The sequence below is a fragment of the Polypterus senegalus genome, chromosome 2 (assembly GCF_016835505.1).
Source record: "Polypterus senegalus isolate Bchr_013 chromosome 2, ASM1683550v1, whole genome shotgun sequence".
NCBI lineage: Eukaryota > Metazoa > Chordata > Cladistia > Polypteriformes > Polypteridae > Polypterus > Polypterus senegalus.
Genome location: NC_053155.1, coordinates 278110561 through 278131466, shown reverse-complemented (window position 1 = coordinate 278131466; position 20906 = coordinate 278110561). Strand labels below are relative to the sequence as shown.

The 20906-nt window shown below is 36.3% G+C and overlaps 2 protein-coding genes across 2 annotated transcripts; both read left to right on the top strand.

Annotated features, from left to right (window-relative positions):
- Positions 1-7468: 7468 nt before the first annotated feature.
- On the top strand, positions 7469-8362 carry LOC120524504 (olfactory receptor 10A6-like). The gene has a single exon (XM_039746339.1). It carries the CDS (start codon positions 7469-7471, stop codon positions 8360-8362), a length of 894 nt encoding a protein of 297 aa, XP_039602273.1.
- Positions 8363-17533: 9171 nt separating this feature from the next.
- Positions 17534-18424, top strand: LOC120524503 (olfactory receptor 1500-like). The gene is made up of 2 exons (XM_039746338.1): positions 17534-18083; positions 18234-18424. The coding sequence occupies exons 1-2, from the start codon at positions 17534-17536 to the stop codon at positions 18422-18424; spliced, it is 741 nt and encodes a 246-aa protein (XP_039602272.1).
- Positions 18425-20906: the final 2482 nt, after the last annotated feature.

The following is a 20906-nucleotide window of genomic DNA, read 5'->3' as shown; positions in this document are numbered from 1 at the left end:
GCAGAGAATTGTGTCAGGCACTGACCGGTGATGTAAGACCTGATGAGTTAACCATGAGCTTCATGATACGTAAATTTGATGAACATTACAACCTGAAAATAAACGAAACTGTAGAGAGGTTCAGATTTTTTTCAAGAAATCAGGCAAGGGGAGAAAATATAGACTACTACGTCACAGATCTGAGAGTGTTAACAGGCACATGCAATTTCGGGGAAATTAAAAGTTCCCTTATACATGACCGAATTGTGTGCAGAACCAGTGATGCAAGTGTGCAACAATGATTACTGAGAGAAGACAAACTGACTTTAGAGAGGTGCATACAAATATGCAGAGCCACAGAACTGTCGAAGGAGAACAGCAGAACAGTCACACGGGCTTCCCTATTCTATACTTCTCCCAGTGCATCTCTAAACCCTCCATGGGAACATTATCATAAGGCTTAACGATCTTATTGTTACACCTTCTACGGCACCCAACCGTCCTTATTACGGAGTCTTCCTTGCTTAACCACTGGCTGCTTCTTTCCATTCCCCTTCCTAGCTCTTCATTTAAACAGTTTTCCTTCTCACTTTTCCGCTCCTTGGCTGTCTTCTCCCTTTTCATTCAAAATATGCGTCTCCTTGCCTTTTTAGTCAGTTCCCCTTACGTCACACCATGGTATGAAGCAAGGACCCACAGGCGATTTTGCCCCAATTCTTCTTAAACAGATATCCCACAGACGGTTAATTGCTGGGACATTATCTCTAAAAGGAAGCACATGGCAGAAACATTTAAAGGCACGCAATAATAAATTTTGTGACAACGTTATAAGACGCTGTCGCTAAATACGCAAGAGATTCCACAAGTTCATAGACACGCTGCCGCTAAATATTCGCAGGAAAATCCACAAGTTAATACAGGAATGCCTGTTAAACATCTTACATTCACGAGTACCGATTTGGGTAGTTAGCACTTCGATGAATGAAACCTGTTATCTTTACAACAGTTGACAAACACGGAATGTAACTTCAAAACAACACGCCTTCCAAATACGAACCTGATTGAAAGAAATAATGATAAATCAAATCCTTGATGACAGCAACACTCATAACAGTGACAAAACGATTACATTCACAATCAGGTTATGTTATTTTAAAAATATTTCCTTTTCTTTTTCATAACTTCTTTAACACACTACTGCTCGCTGCTGCAGGTATTTTGCTAGTATATAAATTATTATATATATATATATATATATATATATATATATATATATATACAGTATAGTATATTGTCGTGGATGTCAGGCGATGACCCAGCCGATACCTTGAAAGACCGGAAGTGGGCGCGCCATCTGGGACCACGTGGGGGCTGTCTTCCTGGTTGCTTTGGGGGCCACGGGTACAGGGCATGGAAGCTCCACCCTGTAGGGACCCGTGGTCACCGCCAGGAGGCATCCCATGCCTTGGGATTAGTTACCCCAGCACTTCCGCCACACCAGGAAGTGCAGGGGGGAAGACTTTGGGAGACACCCGGGGAGCTGCCGGGAGGACAGCCGGCACTTCCGCCACGCTGGGGCGTGGCCAAGGGAGGAATGCCGGGAACACCTGGTGCTCACCATATAAAAGGGGCCGTCTCCATTCATTCAGGGCTGGAGTCGGGAGGAGGAAGGACAAAGCACAGAGGAGGTGCGGAGGCGGGCCGAAGAGAGGCATTTGTGGCCAGGACTGTGTATTTGGGGGTTGTGCACTACTGGGTCTTAGTGACCATTATTTGGGTCTGTGTGACCATTTAATATTAACTGTAAATATTGTAAATAAACGTGTGGTGGTTGAAAAACAACATGTCCGCCTGTCTGTGTCCGGTTGGCTCCACTATATATATATAAATATATATATATATATATATAAATATACACATACATATGTGTTTTGTGCCGAGCCACTGAAGACCCAAGGTATGTAATGGGGTTTCCTGAAAATGATATATATGATGTAGTGTGTGGCTGGGACCCTTCCGGCTGGGATGCCTCCACGCTGAGAAGACCAAGGGAGCAAGCGTGGCCAGAGCATTACCTCCCCAGGACACTACATAACAGCCCCCTGGGTTGCAGCGGCATCTCGGACTCCGCAGGGATTCATGGGAGTTGGAGTTTGGTGCATGATGAGCTATGTGGGCCGCCAGGGGTGCTGCAGCAGGATCTGCTGAGCCCTTTTGGGCAGTTCTTCCGCCACACCCAGAAGTGCTGCTGTAAACTAGGTCATCAAGGACCTGGAACACTTCTGCGCAGTATAAAATGAGCCAGCAGCCACTACTCAAGGAGCCAGAGATGGAAAGAGGAAGACGGCTTGACTGGAGAAGTGGAGGAGAAAAAGAAAAATGAAGTAATTCTGTTGAATTGTGCTTGTGCTGAGACTGTATTGTGCCTATGGGAAATGGGGAAGGTGTTTCCCATGTGTAAAAAGAAAATAAAAAATTGTGTGTGCCTTGAACTTGTGTCCCATGCCTGTCTGTGTCGGGTTGAGGCGGCAGTGCCAGCCTGGTGGTGCACAATACAAAGGGGCTAAAGCTAAAAACCAGGCTAATTTTGATTGCATTTAAGTTAAACAACTTACTACAATTAGGAAAGCAGGACTAGTTAAAGAACACAAAGAACAAGGGTTACAGGCCATAGATATTTGCTGTGTTAACAGTACTTTCAAAATAAAATGGTTCAGAGATTTTTGAAGAAACAAAACAGTTAGGGTATAAACGAGACTTTTGATCACTTTTTAATGGAGTTAAAATTGCTGGTGAAGGGCTGTGCTTATACAAACAAAGATGAGATGGTCAGGGATATAATAGTGTTTGGCACAAGTTCAGCGAAAGTGTGAGAAAAACTTTTAAGTGCCAGGTCTGCGCTAAAATTAAATAAAGCCTTGGACATCGCAAAATCGCACAAGATATTCGCGAGATACAAGTTTAATGAGAAGACGCAGGGTATAAAGCCTTGATGCTAAAGACCTGGCGAAGTCATGGAGAACATGGAAGGACGAGTTCAGATTATAAACAGAACTTGCAATGCCGGAGGCAGAGGAAAACACTAAGGTCAGATTATTCCAGTATCTTATTGGAGAGAGCGGCAGAGAATTGTGTCAGGCACTGACCGGTGATGTAAGACCTGATGAGTTAACCATGAGCTTCATGATACGTAAATTTGATGAACATTACAACCTGAAAATAAACGAAACTGTAGAGAGGTTCAGATTTTTTTCAAGAAATCAGGCAAGGGGAGAAAATATAGACTACTACGTCACAGATCTGAGAGTGTTAACAGGCACATGCAATTTCGGGGAAATTAAAAGTTCCCTTATACATGACCGAATTGTGTGCAGAACCAGTGATGCAAGTGTGCAACAATGATTACTGAGAGAAGACAAACTGACTTTAGAGAGGTGCATACAAATATGCAGAGCCACAGAACTGTCGAAGGAGAACAGCAGAACAGTCACACGGGCTTCCCTATTCTATACTTCTCCCAGTGCATCTCTAAACCTCCATGGGGAACATTATCATAAGGCTTAACGATCTTATTGTTACACCTTCTACGTGCACCCAACCGTCCTTATTACGGAGTCTTCCTTGCTTAACCACTGGCTGCTTCTTTCCATTCCCCTTCCTAGCTCTTCATTTAAACAGTTTTCCTTCTCACTTTTCCGCTCCTTGGCTGTCTTCTCCCTTTTCATTCAAAATATGCGTCTCCTTGCCTTTTTAGTCAGTTCCCCTTACGTCACACCATGGTATGAAGCAAGGACCCACAGGCGTATTTTGCCCCCAATTCTTCTTAAACAGATATCCCACAGACGGTTAATTGCTGGGACATTATCTCTAAAAGGAAGCACATGGCAGAAACATTTAAAGGCACACAATAATAAATTTTGTGACAACCGTTACAAGACACTGTCGCTAAATACTCGCAAGAGATTCCTCAAGTTCATAGACACGTTACCGCTGAATATTCACAGGAAAATCCACAAGTTAATACAGGGAATGCCTGTTAAACATCTTACATTCACGAGTACCGATTTGGGTAGTGAGCACTTCGATGAATGAAACCTGTTATCTTTACAACAGTTGACAAACACGGAATGTAACTTCAAAACAACACGTCTTCCAAATACGAACCTGATTGAAAGAAATAATGATAAATCAAATCCTTGATGACAGCAACACTCATAACAGTGACAAAACAATTACATTCACAATCAGGTTATGTTATTTTAAAAATATTTCCTTTTCTTTTTCATAACTTCTTTAACACACTACTGCTCCGCTGCTAAGCGCAGGTATTTTGCTAGTATATAAATTTATATATATATATATATATATATATATATATATATATATATATACAGTATAGTATATTGTGGATGTCAGGGGCGATGACCCAGCCGATACCTTGAAAGACCGGAAGTGGGCGCGCCCATCTGGGACCACGGGGGCTGCCTTCCTGGTTGCTTTGGGGGCCACGGGTACAGGGCATGGAAGCTCCACCCTGTAGGGACCCGTGGTCACCGCCAGGAGGCATCCCAATGCCTTGGGGACCTGTTACCCCAGCACTTCCGCCACACCAGGAAGTGCAGGGGGGAAGACTTTGGGAGACACCCGGGGAGCTGCCGGGAGGACAGCCGGCACTTCCGCCACGCTGGGGCGTGGCCAAGGGAGGAATGCCGGGAACACCTGGTGCTCACCATATAAAAGGGCTGTCTCCATTCATTCAGGGCTGGAGTCGGGAGGAGGAAGGACAAAGCACAGAGGAGGTGCGGAGGCGGGCCGAAGAGAGGCATTTGTGGCCAGGACTGTGTATTTGGGGGTTGTGCACTACTGGGTCTTAGTGACCATTATTTGGGTCTGTGTGACCATTTAATATTAACTGTAAATATTGTAAATAAACGTGTGGTGGTTGAAAAACAACATGTCCGCCTGTCTGTGTCCGGGTTGGCTCCACTATATATATATATATATATATATATATATATATATATACATACACATACATATGTGTTTTTGTGCCGAGCCACTGAAGACCCAAGGTATGTAATGGGGTTTCCTGAAAATGATATATATGATGTAGTGTGTGGCTGGGACCCTTGCCCGGCTGGGATGCCTCCACGCTGAGAAGACCAAGGGAGCAAGCGTGGCCAGAGCATTACCTCCCCCAGGACACTACATAACAGCCCCCCTGGGTTGCAGCGGCATCTCGGACTCCCGCAGGGATTCATGGGAGTTGGAGTTTGGTGCATGATGAGCTATGTGGGCGCCGCCAGGGGGGTGCTGCAGCAGGATCTGCTGAGCCCTTTTGGGCAGTTCTTCCACCACACCCAGAAGTGCTGCTGGAAACTAGGTCATCAAGGACCTACCTGGAACACTTCTGCGTGCAGTATAAAATGAGCCAGCAGCCACTACTCAAGGAGCCAGAGATGGAAAGAGGAAGACGAAGCTTGACTGGAGAAGTGGAGGAGAAAAAGAAAAAAAATGAAGTAATTCTGTTGAATTGTGCTTGTGCTGAGACTGTATTGTGCCTATGGGAAATGGGGAAGGTGTTTCCCATGTGTAAAAAGAAAATAAAAAATTGTGTGTGCCTTGAACTTGTGTCCCATGCCTGTCTGTGTCGGGTTGAGGCGGCAGTGCCAGCCTGGTGGTGCACAATACAAAGGGGCTAAAGCTAAAAACCAGGCTAATTTTGATTGCATTTAAGTTAAACAACTTACTACAATTAGGAAAGCAGGACTAGTTAAAGAACACAAAGAACAAGGGTTACAGGCCATAGATATTTGCTGTGTTAACAGTACTTTCAAAATAAAATGGTTCAGAGATTTTTTGAAGAAACAAAACAGTTTATGGCATCATATTTTTAAATCATTTTTTTAAATGTAGGAGGTGTGATGTGACTTGAAATGATTGCCTGTCAAATTATTACAATTTTCATCAACAAGTGCATTGGAAAATGATCTACAAACAAAATATCAGCCCTCACAACACTGATTGACATGGAAGGACATGACTTTACTGGACAAACTACCAAGCACAATTATTCCCTTTTCAATCAAGTGAATTTCTCAGATACAAAAAAAGAACAAATTATATTAAATTTCCAGTAATACCAAAAGTCACAGGTATTTGTGAAAAGGCCATTTTCTATCTAATGACACATTGAAAACCATGTAGTTTCAATCTTTTGAAAGCCTTTCACCACATCACATCCTGGTGAGAAGACACACTGATTATAACCCAAGATTATGTGTGTCATTCATTTTGAGAAAGCCAGTGAGCGTTTTGCAAGTTATTCTAACCAGTGAAAGGCTTTCGAAAAACTGGCCTTTATTTTTTGTGTATACAGAAATTCAACTTCATTGTGGTTCTTAAAACTGAAAAGGATGTTAAAGGACTTTTTGTATATGTTTGTAAAACAATTATTAGTAATTCAGAGGAAGTCCGTATTGAATTAGGTGTTTAGGGAAGGCAGGGTATAACTTTCATCAAAAATATTTTACTTGTATAGTTTAAAGTCATGTTCATCTAATATCTATTTAATAAAAAATATACAATATTTAAGACAATCAGGAGGGAAAAACATAATGCTATGACTGCTACAAACTTTGAGATTTTTAGTTTTGAGGGCTCTTCATAATGAGGAAAACAAAAAAGACTCCTGAGACATGCTAAATACATATGTAGCAAAACATGACAAGACATTCTCTATATATAAAGCTATAACCTTTCACATATGGCATCATTAACCACTTGCTATATAATGAATCGTTTAGGAGATTCCAGAAAGAAAGGTAAAATAAGATTATAAACATGTTTTATTTTTTGCAGTATTGCATGAAAGTAGGGCACTCTTGATATTATGCTAAATGAGGGCAAGCAAATAAAAGGAATCAGTAGAACATTCAAATGAAGTAAAATTCATGTTTTTATATCTCTGCTTTACAGGTCTGTTTTCTTATATATAGTATACTTCTTATCTTGAGCTGAAAAGTACCTTGGAATAAATTATAAAACCTCTGCAAAAAGAACTGAATTGTTGTATTTTTGTCTACCATGTTTATAACTTAAGCCAGTTTTACACTATTTAATCAACATAATATTGGTCTTTTAATACAAGACAAAATATAAAATGCAATACTTGTTAAAAAATAGTACATTAAATTGGGCCACATTTTAAATGTCTTCCTTTGAAAGATTATAAAAATGAAAAACTCTCCATCTAAAATTAACCTTTTTCTTGTTTTTAATCAGTAAGTATCCTGACCTGTGGCGTATTTGATGCTTCAGTGAACTGTTGTTGTAACCCGTGTCTAAAAGCTGGACTTTTTATCTGCATCTCAGAAGTCAAAAGAGGCTGATTTTCTTTGCTTATTTTACCCTCTCAATTTATAGACCCCAGAAAATGATGGATAATTCCTCATACATTTCAAGTTTTATACTCGTTCCCTTTAAAGACATGGGGAACAGTAAACATGTATATTTTATAGCTGCACTAATTGCATATCTACTGATGTTAACTTTGAATCTCTCATTAATTCTGCTAATACTTTTTGAAAAAAGCCTGCATGAGCCTATGTACATTTTTCTATGCAATTTGTTGATTTGTGCACTTGTTGGCTCCACAAATTTTTATATAAAATTACTGATTGACCTTCAGACAGATGTTCCTGTGGTTTCTCGTTTAGTTTGTTTCACTCAAATTTTTTTTCTTTATATTTATTTCTCTGTTGAAATTACCATTTTAACTGTCATGGCATATGATAGATTCATAGCAATAAATGTTCCGTTGCTATACAGTACAATCATTTCATATGCAACAGCTCTAAAGTTAATTATTCTGGCTTGGATATATCCAATTTGTTGTGTAAGTATTTTGATATCACTGTCTAGCAGTCTGAAGTTATGTGGAAATACCATTAACACAGTGTACTGTAATAATTGGGAAATTGTAAAGTTGTCCTGTACAGACACCAGCGCTAATAATGTTTATGGATCAGTGGCTTTTGGTATGTTTTTATTGCCTATACTCTTTATTTTATATTCATATATAAAAATCCTTGTTTTGTGTTGGAATAGCTCCAGATCTCATAAATGGAAAGCTTTTCAAACGTGCCTTCCACATTTGGTTACATTCACCATCTTCTTATGTTCTATAGTATTTGAAATAATAGAGAGCCGATTGCACTTGAAAAGAACATCAGACGTGGTCAGTACCATTGCTTCTTTGGAGTCTGTAATAATTTCCCCTCTTTTAAACCCTTTAATATATGGAATTATTTTACCTGAAATACGCAGAAGAATTATCCATGTATTATTTCCTGGTAAAAAACAAACATTACAACATAGATAAACTATGTAAATGTCTCATGACCAGAAAAAAAATTGTTAATTTTGTATTCATAAATAGGTGTCAAGAAAAGATGTCAGAAGCTGCTCAAACAATAAACATATCTGTTTAATATTGTGTCTTTTACCTCCTTGTACATTAAAGTGTCTTCTTCTTCTTTTGGCTGCTCCCATTAGGGGTTGCCACAGCAAATCATCCAAAATTGTTGTCCGCATATTGATTTGGCAACATTTTACACCGGATGGCCTTCCTTACTTAACCCTCTCCATTTATCTGGGCTTGGGACCGGCACGAAGAAACACACTGGTTTGTGCATCCCCTGTGGCTGATTAAAGTGTAATCACATTTAAAATGACTACAGAGTGCCATGAGCAGTTGGAAGGACAGTTGCATTTTAGTTCTTTGCTTTGTCAAGTAGGATAATTATGTATTTTTGGTGTCATTGAAAACACAGCACATACGTTTTGCATTTAAGCAAGTAGTAGAAATAAATTACAACTGGCTGTAATATATTTATTACATACCTTCAATAATTTACAATATATATTGAATTGAATCTGTAATAAAGTATGCAATAGAAATCATTAATTACTTTTTATGCAAAAAAAATTATATTCAGAAGTAGAAAATAAGTATATACTGTATAAAAATTGTAAGATACGCTGTAACATACTGCCATGTAGATGACCAGCAACTATTTTGTCAGGTAACCTCACAAGGAAAAGTTCTGAGGCATGCCACCCAAGTGGTCTTAAAACACAGCCTCTTTCCAAGAAACGCATTGGTGTTTTGGGCTAAAGAAATACTCACACTAGATTAGATAACATTTATGTTGTGTCATTTACAATGTGGTTACTACTGATATATCATAAAATATATCTGAAATATTTTTTACTTGCCATGCCTGAATATAAAGGTAAATGGATTCACATTATTTTAAAACCCATTAAAGTTATGTCGGATATACAAATATATATTATATATATAAATATAGTGTTTTGTGCTTTTGAGAAACATCTGTTGCAAATGTGCTTGAAATTTATCAGTGAAAATAAAAAACTCCTGTGTTTTTATTGGTGTTTTTAATTTGATACAAACAGATTCACACATACCTTTAATTGCTTTTTTGTTTAATGAGTGGAACATTAATGTGTTCACAAGAGCCACAAAAAAGAGCATCTTAATAAAAAGTACAATTGAGTTTGAAATATATCGAGATGAGGTTGGTAAGTGGCCAAACAACCAAATACTTTTTTTCCCCCAACCAATTTCTTTTTTTATTAAATGGCCACAGGACTTCTCCAACTTCCCTGGCTATGTGGAACACCAACCAGGAACAAGCTGTGACTGGGACACCAGCTATGTCACGAGGTGTATTCCAACACACTTATCCACGCACACTCTTTCTTGTTTAATTTTTAGTCACCACCTAACCTAACCTACATGTCTTTGGAATGTGGACAGAAATCACGTTACCTGTGGAAAAGAACAACTTCCAGACAAATAGTGACCATTTTGAAAATCAAACATGGATCCTGGGAGCTGCAAAGAAGAAGCATTCACCACTGCAACACTGTTCTGTCTAAAATGATAAATACAATTTGTCCATTAAAATGAAAAACATGATGCATTTACCAAAGAAGTACACTCAATTATCATTGCCTTAATTTTTAAATATGATGGACACATTATTAATATAGAAAGCAAGTACAAATTGAAAAAACAGCTATCATTATATAATATATATATACAGTATATATATATATATATATATATATATATATATATATATATATATATATATATAGTATATTACTTTTTTATATATATAAATTGTAAGAATGGCTCATTTTGGGTTATGTTTATGTTATTTAACATGTTTACTGCATTTCTTTAAGATTTTATGAATACTTTATGAATTACCTCATTCCTAAACATTTCCTGACCCTCTGTAAAATAACAATTACCACAATTAACAAGCTATTAGGTCATCTTGTTAAAAGATAAAATCAGACCTAAATCTGTTCTGAGAGTGAAAAACAGAGAGCCATACATTAGTCACATTTAACCAAGCAACTGAAGAAAAGTACTGCATTGCAAAAGCTAAAAGTCTTATATATTGGTTTCTTTGCAAGATTCATGGCTGCATTGAATCATCTTGTGAAGTCAAGCACTTTTTAGGCCTTACGTATAGGACAGTCCACTCCTGGAATTTTTTAGTTAAATATCTTTTTTACACTTTAATTGGCAATTAATCAGCAGTACAACACAGCTAAAAATATGTGATTCACAATAGAAAACAATATATTTGAGTTATTTTCAGCCTTGCTGCAACACTCCCATATATGAAATGAGATGAACAGATGAAACTTCAAGATATAGATAGTGTATTATAATGGACACAGGCTAAAAGCACTAAGAAGACTTTTAATCTTTTTTTTCTTCTGTAATAGTGCCTCGAAAGCACCACAGCCACAATAAACACAACAGTACACACAACACAATAAACACAACAGTTTCCTTCAGCCCAGAAGTACTTCAGGGCTCTCATCCTCGTGACTTAGGAGTACTTCCGGGCTATGGATGAGGCATAGCTCCTGTGGTCCTCTCACAGTTCCTTTAGGAGGCAGCTACGGTACCCAACAGGGCTGAGAAACCGCATTGCGGAAATCTGGGGCAACTTTACACTCCAGGGGAGCTGCCATCTAGTGTTTTGGGGGAGGCAGTGTCCTGGAAAAGCTGCCTTCCCCCATCCTTCCATCTCAGGGGCATCCCAGCTGGGATGAGCTGCCAGCCACCCGGCACAATAGATAGATGGAAAAATCACAAGGGGAAATTTCCATGTTAAATTTTGTTTCTGAAAGTTAAACAGAAGGTAATTAGTCTTTTTGCTGTCCACAGAATAAAATTGATACCGACACTCATTTATCAAACTTTTAATTTCATTTTTTCAGTGGTGTTCAGATTTGCATCCAATTACCATAGTGCCTTTGGTGTACAGCATAAAAGTCAATAGAAGATGTAATTACATTTTGCAATATTTGTATTATAATTCAGATTATGTCATTTATGAACCGGTATGTGAGGCTGGTTAGTACTGTGCTAAAAGCTGAGTAAATGTCGAAACGTAGTGCCCTGGCATAAGAAACTGGCTCAATTAGAAAACTGTTACTATTATGTCAGATTTATAAAGTTTCTACAGTCCTGTTGGTACGTTAACCATATTGGTTTCTTTGAAAAGGCTTTAGGCTTTCTTTCCAGCAAGCCTTTTGGCTCCTGAAGAGTGTATACATCATGCTGATCCACACACATATGACTGTGTCTGAATTGTGAGATTTTAGACATTTCATTTTATGTGAGATTAGGGCAATAGAAATACAAAGCTTGTGTTTGTTTAGCTGAGGCCTTTGGACTGCCTTGATCATTTTCTGTCGTTTTACTTGTTCAGAGCCACTCTAGTATACAAGTTGACAGTCCCAGTGTCCTGCAGTGGTTCACAATGCTGTGGAAGAACAGGGAACTATTTGACCACATCTGCATGAAATAAAAGTTGTAAAGAATTCAGTAGTATTATTTTAGAATAATGATACTGGTTTCTGTGATCGACTATCCTATGTTATTAATTATTCTATTATATTTAAAACATTAATTTTTTTTTCGTCTCATATCCATTCTTTTACTCTTTTCTGTTGTGTGGCGGTTTAAATTTTTTTGCCTCTTTGTAGTCCTGTTTTTTGTTTGTTTTCTCTGGATTGATTTTGAAGTAAACAGTTGTATTTGAATCTGTTATGAATTCTGGGAAAGCATCTCTTCAGCCAAACACTGACTATCATCTTTGAGTAAGATATAGAAATAGAATCTGGGTGAAGTATCAAAATGGGCTGTGCTTACAGGTGCATAGACTCTGTCTCTATGAGGCAAAACAAGCAGAAACGGATGCAGTTTCGCATAAAGAAATGAAACAAAACTCATTTATAGCACCATGAGAGACTGCTCAGTATCTACAGAAAAATTATTTTTAAAGGTATTGCTATTAACCTTTACAATGTTCTCAAATCAAATTTTATCTAGTGTTGTGTTTGAAATCAGTAAAAGCACCCTAAATTTAATTTGTTCAGAATGAATCTTTGTGACTTTTCCTGTGTTTACCCCAATTAACAAATGACCAAAAACAAATTAAACATCATAATTTTTACATTTTCTAAAAATGTTACCATGACTTTCAGGTCAGTTTTGATTCACTATTGACATTAAATGATTTTCTTCTGCATTTAGGGTTATTTGTTCACAACCCATAAAGAAATTCTAAAAGTCATCTTTTCAGCTCACAAATTTGAACACTTTTAGTAAGGCACCCTCACTTTACAATATGCAAAAAAGTTTCTAAATGTCACATTTTAGTACAACTACTACAAATGTGAACACTACCTTGTGCCATGGGTAAATTTTCACCTAGTATAAGCTTTAGCAGATTTTCTTCTAAATTTAAGGATTCTTTGTTAACAACCCCTAAAAACCACCTAAATGTCATCTATTCTACAGTGCTGTAAAAAAGTATTTCTCTCATCCTAACATCTTACATTTTTGCATATTTTATACAATGAATGGCTTCAGAGCTTTAGACAAAAGATAATATTCAAGAAACTAAATCTGAGTCAACATTTAATACTCTTTTTAAATAATATTTTTTTTAATCAAGGAAAAAATGTTATCCAACCCCAATATCACCCATGTAACAAATTAAATGCCTCCACAGTTTCAATTATTACAGCAAGACCATTATTACCATTAACACTAGAATCCCTAAAGCCTACAAAAAGACTTGTAATCCCGGGCCACCTTAAATTCCCTTGCACCTGCTCACCAGCGTCTTATGTTTTGCAAATGTGTCTATCAGCACAAGCAGCAGGCAGCCTGCTATCCCATCCTGCACCGATGCATCTTTAGTCGTACACAAAGTTCTGTTTATCTGGGTGTGAGGTGCCTTGAGTTGTATATGGTAAATAATATATTATTATTTGGAACACATACATTTCATGTGTGTTCTGTGTCTACAATGATCTGTGTAAATGTAGGATGACAGGAAATGTGAGGCAAGTAATATTGAACATATACTAGAACAGAAACTTTTTTCATGTTCTATTATTAAATTGGCAAAACGCTGATGTGAAGTGTATAATGTGTGAAGACTGAAGTCCAAATATCAAATAAACACTTTCACAAAAGACACAGATATAACTAAACAAGTGAGCTTTTTTTCTAGAATTTAACCAAAGTAAAAGAAATTGGGATAGGGTACCAGACACACACACACACACATATGTCTTCCTGGTTGGTGCAGAGATAAGAACTGCTGTCTCCAAGTTGAGAGGTTTCAGGTTCAATCTTGGGCCCTTCATGTATTAACTGTTTTGAGTAGTGACTGGCTATTATTATTATTATTATAGAATAAAAACATACATTTGATTTATTTGAGTCTGTAACAGCCAGTGTAAATTTATGGTTACTTATAAAAGTTAGCATTTTGTTTTATTATTCACTTTTATTCTCTCAGTGCAATGCTACCAGTTTATTGGACAATTTAACAGAAACTGTTCTCTTTCTTAAACATTTGTTGTTACTACTTGTGATAACTATGTCATATTCCAGTGTTTCAATTAATGTACCATGGAAATGGCATGTTTAAGTTCTAAAATGGCACCAAACAATGTTGTGTGTGTATGTGTGTGTATATATCCCTCTTGTTTCTCCATGCTCTAATTTGAAAATGTTTTTATTTAACCATAAACAGTCCTTTGGAGAAATCTAGTATTTTACTAAGTATCCATCCATCCATCCATTTTCTAACCCGCTGAATCCAAATACAGGGTTACGGGGGTACGCTGGAGCCAATCCCAGCCAACACAGGGCACAAGGCAGGAACCAATCCTGGGCAGGGTGCCAACCCACCGCAGATTTTACTAAGTAACATATGCTAAATGGAACTTTTGTTTTGCAACAGTACTTTATGTTTTTGCTTATTGCTATTTTATATTCCAAAAGAAAAAAGGAATTATGCTATTTGAATGTTTTTTTAAATAAAAATATATCTAAAAATACAAAATGTTAACATTTTGTTAGCAATATTCATATGCAAAAACAAAACTTTAATTGGTAAATTGCATTAGGAAGAAAATCATTAAATAAACATACATGTATAGTTTGTAAATGTAATCAAACCTGATTTTAAAAGCAAACTAGTTTAGACTAGGCCAAACCAGTTTGTCTGAAGCCCAACAGGATGAAAAGGTTTGGCCTAGTCTAAGCTAGATTGTCCTGAAATTAATGTTAAGATCTCAGGACAAACTTATTTGCCCTAATCTAAACTAGCTTGTCCTGCAATTTCATATCCTCTATTATTCATAAACACAACTTACTAGGAACCAAATACAATAAAAATATAAAATGTCCAACAATGCGATTACATTAACATTATTAGCTTAAAAGAAACAAGATGTTTTACATGGTATTTTCACAAAATAGAGATTATGAATACAATGAAATGGTGATTTATAGAAATTATAAAAATTACTGATTTTTATGTGCTGTAATTGTAGGAACTTTAGTTATTAAAAGGGCAATATTCAGTTGTAAAGGATTTAAATTGTTTTGTAATATACCACAAAACTATTTCAGATTATATATATTTAAAGTAAAAGTAAAATAATTACCTTAAAAACTCTATAACATTACTAGAACAGTGAACAAAAATTATCACTAAAAATAAACATTATTATGTTGCAGTTGAACTTGTCTTCATTAAGAAATAAATCTTTTGTTTTTAGTTTACAAGATGAGGACAACTAGATTTTATAACAATTCCCCATCTTTCACAGAAAGAATCCAACTCCAAATCTGAGGCCGGTTTCTCAGTAAAGATTACATCTTGCCTGAAGAAGGGGCCTGAGTTGCCTCGAAAGCTTGCATATTATAATCTTTTTAGTTAGCCAGTAAAAGGTGTCATTTTGTTTGGCTTTTCTCTCAGTAAAGAACAGGAATAAGTAAATAGAAATAATCATACTCTATCTGGAATCCAACAAACTGCATAAACTTCTCTGACAGTTTGTGGACCATGTTAAGTACAGTTTACTGTTTAAAAAGCAGGATTTGTTTGATGCAGGTTAAGGCAAATTAAACAGATTGTTAAGACAAATGTAATGCAGCATTAAACCAGTTTATAAAGAGCATTAAAGTGTTAATCTTGCACATTTGTAATAACCGAATAAATTATTTAAATTAACAGATTATTTAAAAAAAATAATTCTCCACTTTGGTATCAATGACTGTGTCACTGTACAAACTGGTAATTGGGCAGATTACTGAGGAAGTACTCAATCCCAGTGCAGTTCCCATAATATTGAAAAAAATGGGGATCACGGTGCAGTGTCAATTTATTTGTCTTTTAATGGAAGGTTGAAGTGTAAATGCCCTGTTTTTTTAAAAACAACATTTTTTACTACTATCTCCTTACTTACTCTGTCAATATATTAACTGTACTTTGTTGTCTTTCATTCGTTTCTATGGTGTGTCCTTGTCTCCTTTGAATAATATTCCAGTGTCTTAAGAACACAACCTCTAGTAAAATGGCAATTTTCATCTGCCAAAATAAGGAGATCTGTGTAGATTCAAATGTTTGAAAGCTTCACACCAGCTCAAATTGTGGTGAGAAGATACACTGATCGTGAATGATTATTATATCTGTCATTCATTTCAAGAAAACCAGTGAGAGTCTTGTACACTCTTCTCACTGCTGAAAGTCTTTTGAAAAACTGGCCCTCAGTTTATGTGTATTCAGAAATTTTCATTGGGGTCCATTAAACAAATAGGATATTAAAATAAGTTTTTATCCATCCATTATCCAACCTGCTGTATCCTAACTACATGGTCACGGGGTTATGCTGGAGCCATTCCCAGACAACACTGGGCACAAGGCAGTAAACAAACCCAGTCAGGCACAGACACACACCAAGCATAATTTAGAATCGCCAATGCACCTAACCTGAATGCGTTTGGACTGTGGGAGGAAATTCCAGAGGAAACCCATGCAGGGATCACCTGGGAAGTGAACCCAGGTCTCCCACCTGCGAGGCAGCAGCGCTACCCACTGCGCCACCATGCCACCTATGTTTTTATGTATACCCAAATATTGGTGCAGTGCTTGAAACTCAGAAGACCCCCCGAATTCAGGTATGTGTTTAGAACATTAGGCAGTGTGATAATTAAGATAATCAGAAGGGAAAGGCATTCATGACATTTTGAGTCAATTAGTTGTGCTACACAATTCCTGAGACTTTTATTAGTAACACACTTCATAAGGAAAGCAAAAAAAGACTCCTGAGACACTGTTAGGCAATTATATAGAAAAACATGAGAGAAAATTCTATATATAAAGCTAAAACCTTTTATATTTAACATCACCTACCACGAGGAATGTCATATGATGAATCATTTAAGAGATCTCAGAAAAAAAGGTAACAACAGATGACAAGCATTTTCTAGCAGTTTTACATTAAACGGAGGGCACTCTTGATGTAATGCTAAATGAAGACAAGCAAATAAAGGGAAACAGTAGAGCATTCAATCTTGTAGAATTCATGTTTTATTTTCTCTGCTTTGTAAGTCAAAAATACTTTTTTCTTTTATTTGGTATACTTTTTTCTTGAACTGAAACTAATTTATAATAATTTATGAAACCTTTACAAAGAGTGCTGAATTGCAGTTTAAAAGTAGTGCATGGTGTAATTTTTACCAGTAAGTAGTGGTTTTCTCTACAGTGATGTAACCTAAGCCAATTTTAGTCAATGTAATCAATCAAATACAGTACTTGTTAAAATACAAAGCATTAAACTGAGACAAATTTTAAATTGTTTATTTTGAAAAGATTACAAAAAAGAAAAACTGAATTTAAAATTAACCTTTTTCTTTTTAATCAGTAGGAAGAATACTGACCTGCGATGGATGAGATGCTTCAGTGAGCTCTTGTCGTAACCAATGTCTAAAAACTGGGCTTTTTATTAACATCTCAGAAGTCAAAAAGGGGCAGATTTTACACTCTTCCTCTTAATCTACGGACCCTTGATAATGATGGAAAATTTAACATATGTTACAACTTTTATACTTGTTCCCTTTAAAGACATGGGGAACACTAAACATGTATATTTTGTGGCTGCACTAATTGCATATCTTTTAATGTTATCTTTTAATCTCTCTTTAATTCTGCTGATAATTTTGGAAAAAAGCCTTCATGAGCCCATGTACATTTTTCTATGCAATTTATTGATCAGTGCTCTCATTGGCTCCACAACTTTTTATACAAAATTATTGATTGACCTCCAAACAGATGTTCCAGTAGTTTCTCGTTCAGTTTGTTTTACTCAAATTTTTTTTCTTTATGTTTATTTCGCTGTTGAAATTACGATTTTAACTGTCATGGCATATGATAGGTTCATAGCAATAAATGCTCCACTATTATACAGTACTATCATTTCAAATACAAAAGTGGCAATGTTAATGTTTCTTGCTTGGATATATCCAATTACTGGTATAAGTATTTTGGTGTCCCTTTCTAGTAGTCTCCAATTATGTGGAAATACAATTAACACAGTGTACTGTAATAATTGGGAAATTGTAAAGTTATCTTGTACAGACACTAGTGCTAATAATATTTATGGATCTGTGGGTTTCGGTATTTTTTTATTGCCTATTCTCTTCATTCTTTATTCATATATAAAAATCCTTGTTTTGTGCTGGAATAGGTCCCGATCTTACAAATCTAAAGCTTTCCAAACGTGCCTTCCACATTTAGTTACATTCACCTTCTTTTTATGTTCTACAGTATTTGAATCAACAGAGAGCCGAATGCGTTTAAAAAGAACATCAGACTTGGTCAATACCATTGCTTCTTTAGAGTTTGTCATAATTCCCCCTCTTTTAAACCCTTTGATATATGGAATGATTTTACCTGAAATACGCAGAAGAGTCACTTACATTTTTTCAGGCAAAAAACAAACACTACTGGGCCAATAAACTAAGTTTCTGCTCTAAAATAAAATGATAAATAATGAATTGTTTATTCTGTATTCAAAATAGACATTATCAGAAGCTACACCAGTACACAATTTTGTACCTGTGTTTTTTGTACATTCAGGCGTTAAGTGTAACCCTATATAAAATAACTTCAGAGATCCCAAACAAAGTATTTGGAAAGGGAGTTGTATTTATGTTTCTATTTTAAAGTATGGCAAGTGTGTATCATTGTTTTCCTTGAAGACACAATGCTTTCTTTTTATAATTAAGAAAGGAATAGAATTAAATAACAGTATCACAAAAATAACTAATTGTAAATTATGCATTAAACAGCTTCAGTAATTTAAAAGACTGTACAAAATTTATAGTGTGTCATACACAGCTTGTCTGTTAGTGATATATGACAAAATATATTACAAATAATTTTTTTTTTAATCTTTTGGATTTAAAAGAAGGCAAATGGATTTACAGTATGTAACTAGCAATGCCAGATGTGGCTGACATACAAATATATTTAATATGGTGAGTTTTGAAGAAATACCAGGTGCAATTGTGGTTGAAATGTATCAATAAAAATAAAGATATGTGTGAAGTTATTAATGTTTATGGGATAATATAGTGTAAATAATTTTTCACTTCCACCATGTAAATCAAATGCAATTGTTAATTAAAATATTCTACATTTATATATTTAGTAAATGAGACTCAAAGATGACTTAATATTTATATATGTTAGAAAGGCATATTACAACAAAAATGAAAAAGTCTCATTATTAATACAGAAAACAAAGAAATATTGAGAGAAACAGCGATCATTATATGTATATTTAATAAATTGTAAGAATGCTTTATTGTGGGTATGTTAATATTTTTGCTTGAAACTGCTTTTTGAACCACATATAAATGACTGTTTTTAAACACTTCATGACCCTCCTGAGAGAAGCAGTTATCCCTAATGTATAAGGTATTAGTCCATCTTGCAAAAGGTCCTGTCAGTCTGGGTTATCTCCTAATCTCAGAGTGAAAAATGTACAGCCATACACTAGTCAATATATAACTTTTTTTAAATTTGATTTTATTGTAATCGATGTAAAACTTTAACCAAAGTGTACTGCAAAAACTGAAGGTCTTAGATATTGTAGTCTTATATATTTATGGCTTCTAATCCTTTTGTACTTTTATTGTGTAAAGTAAACCACTTTTCAGGCACCATGTATGAGGCATTCCACTCTTGAAGTATTTTATTTAGCTGTTTTACATTTTAAATGGGAGATTAATTAAGCTTGCATGACACTACATTACATTATAGTGCTGCTCAAAAATATATAGAAACCCTACAGAAATGCCTCCTCAGCTAACTCTGCCCCTGACACTGATCTGTCAAAATGGGGATAACTCCTTTGCACTAAAGACTAAACATCTGCGGCAAATACCCCCATGGCCTCAGTTGTCCTGTGAACTCTTTGCTCTAACTGTTGCCTTATTGCAGTGACAGATTCTGCATGGCCAAAAACACCACTCCAATGTTGTTTCCAGTGCGTGGGCATTTAACAGCTCATCATCTGGCACATCCATCAGTGCCACTAATGCATTACCATCCAATGCCTCAGCCAGCTGTACAGCTTGCTCCTCCAAGCTCCAGCCATTTGCCCTGGCAATCATGCAAAACAGGTGTAGCATGCTTTCCAATTCCCAGTTCCATCAAATATGCCAGTCTTTAACAAGTTCCACCCATCCATATGTCTTTATTCCAGCACTCACAGGCACCACCTCCATATCCACCCACTGCAATATGTTATCCTCCAAGAGGCATAGCAGTTTTGTCTTGCTTCGGTACCCTTCACGCAGTTCTTCAGTCAAAACGCTTATCACCTCTTCATCTATGTGCATTTACAAGTGCCCTACTCCAAAATCCTCTGTTCATCCATTTGCTAAATACATAAAGCTCTGTTTAAATTCGGGCCATGCCAACAGACTCGGATAGTCCTTTGGACTCTCCCATTAATCTGAATATTGCCTTGTAAATAGAGGAGTGTTTGTTACTCATCTACTTTTAACCTTAACAACTATCTTGGCAGCTCCTCTAAGATGAGGCAAAAGCCTCACATGGCTAGGCTTAAAACAACATTTAGTTAACCCTTTAGTTACATTCAACTTTTATCCTTATGTTTAATAATTCACTGTTATAACTTCATATAAGTACTTAACTGTATTAAATTGTAAAATAATATCATGTATTGATTAAAATTCTATAAGCTCTGGAGTTCTTTCATTCTTATAGCACTATGGTACCTTCTGCAAAGGTGGGTCGTGCTCACTGGTATCTAGCATCATACATGAAAACTGCTCCGAAGAAGGACCTAAGTAACCCTCTCGCTACACGTGGGCTGAAAACCTGCACTCCTCCATGAAGGCTAACTGCCTAGGCAAACTTGTATGCGGCATGAATGCTTTAAATTCCTTTTCACCTGGACTTTGACTG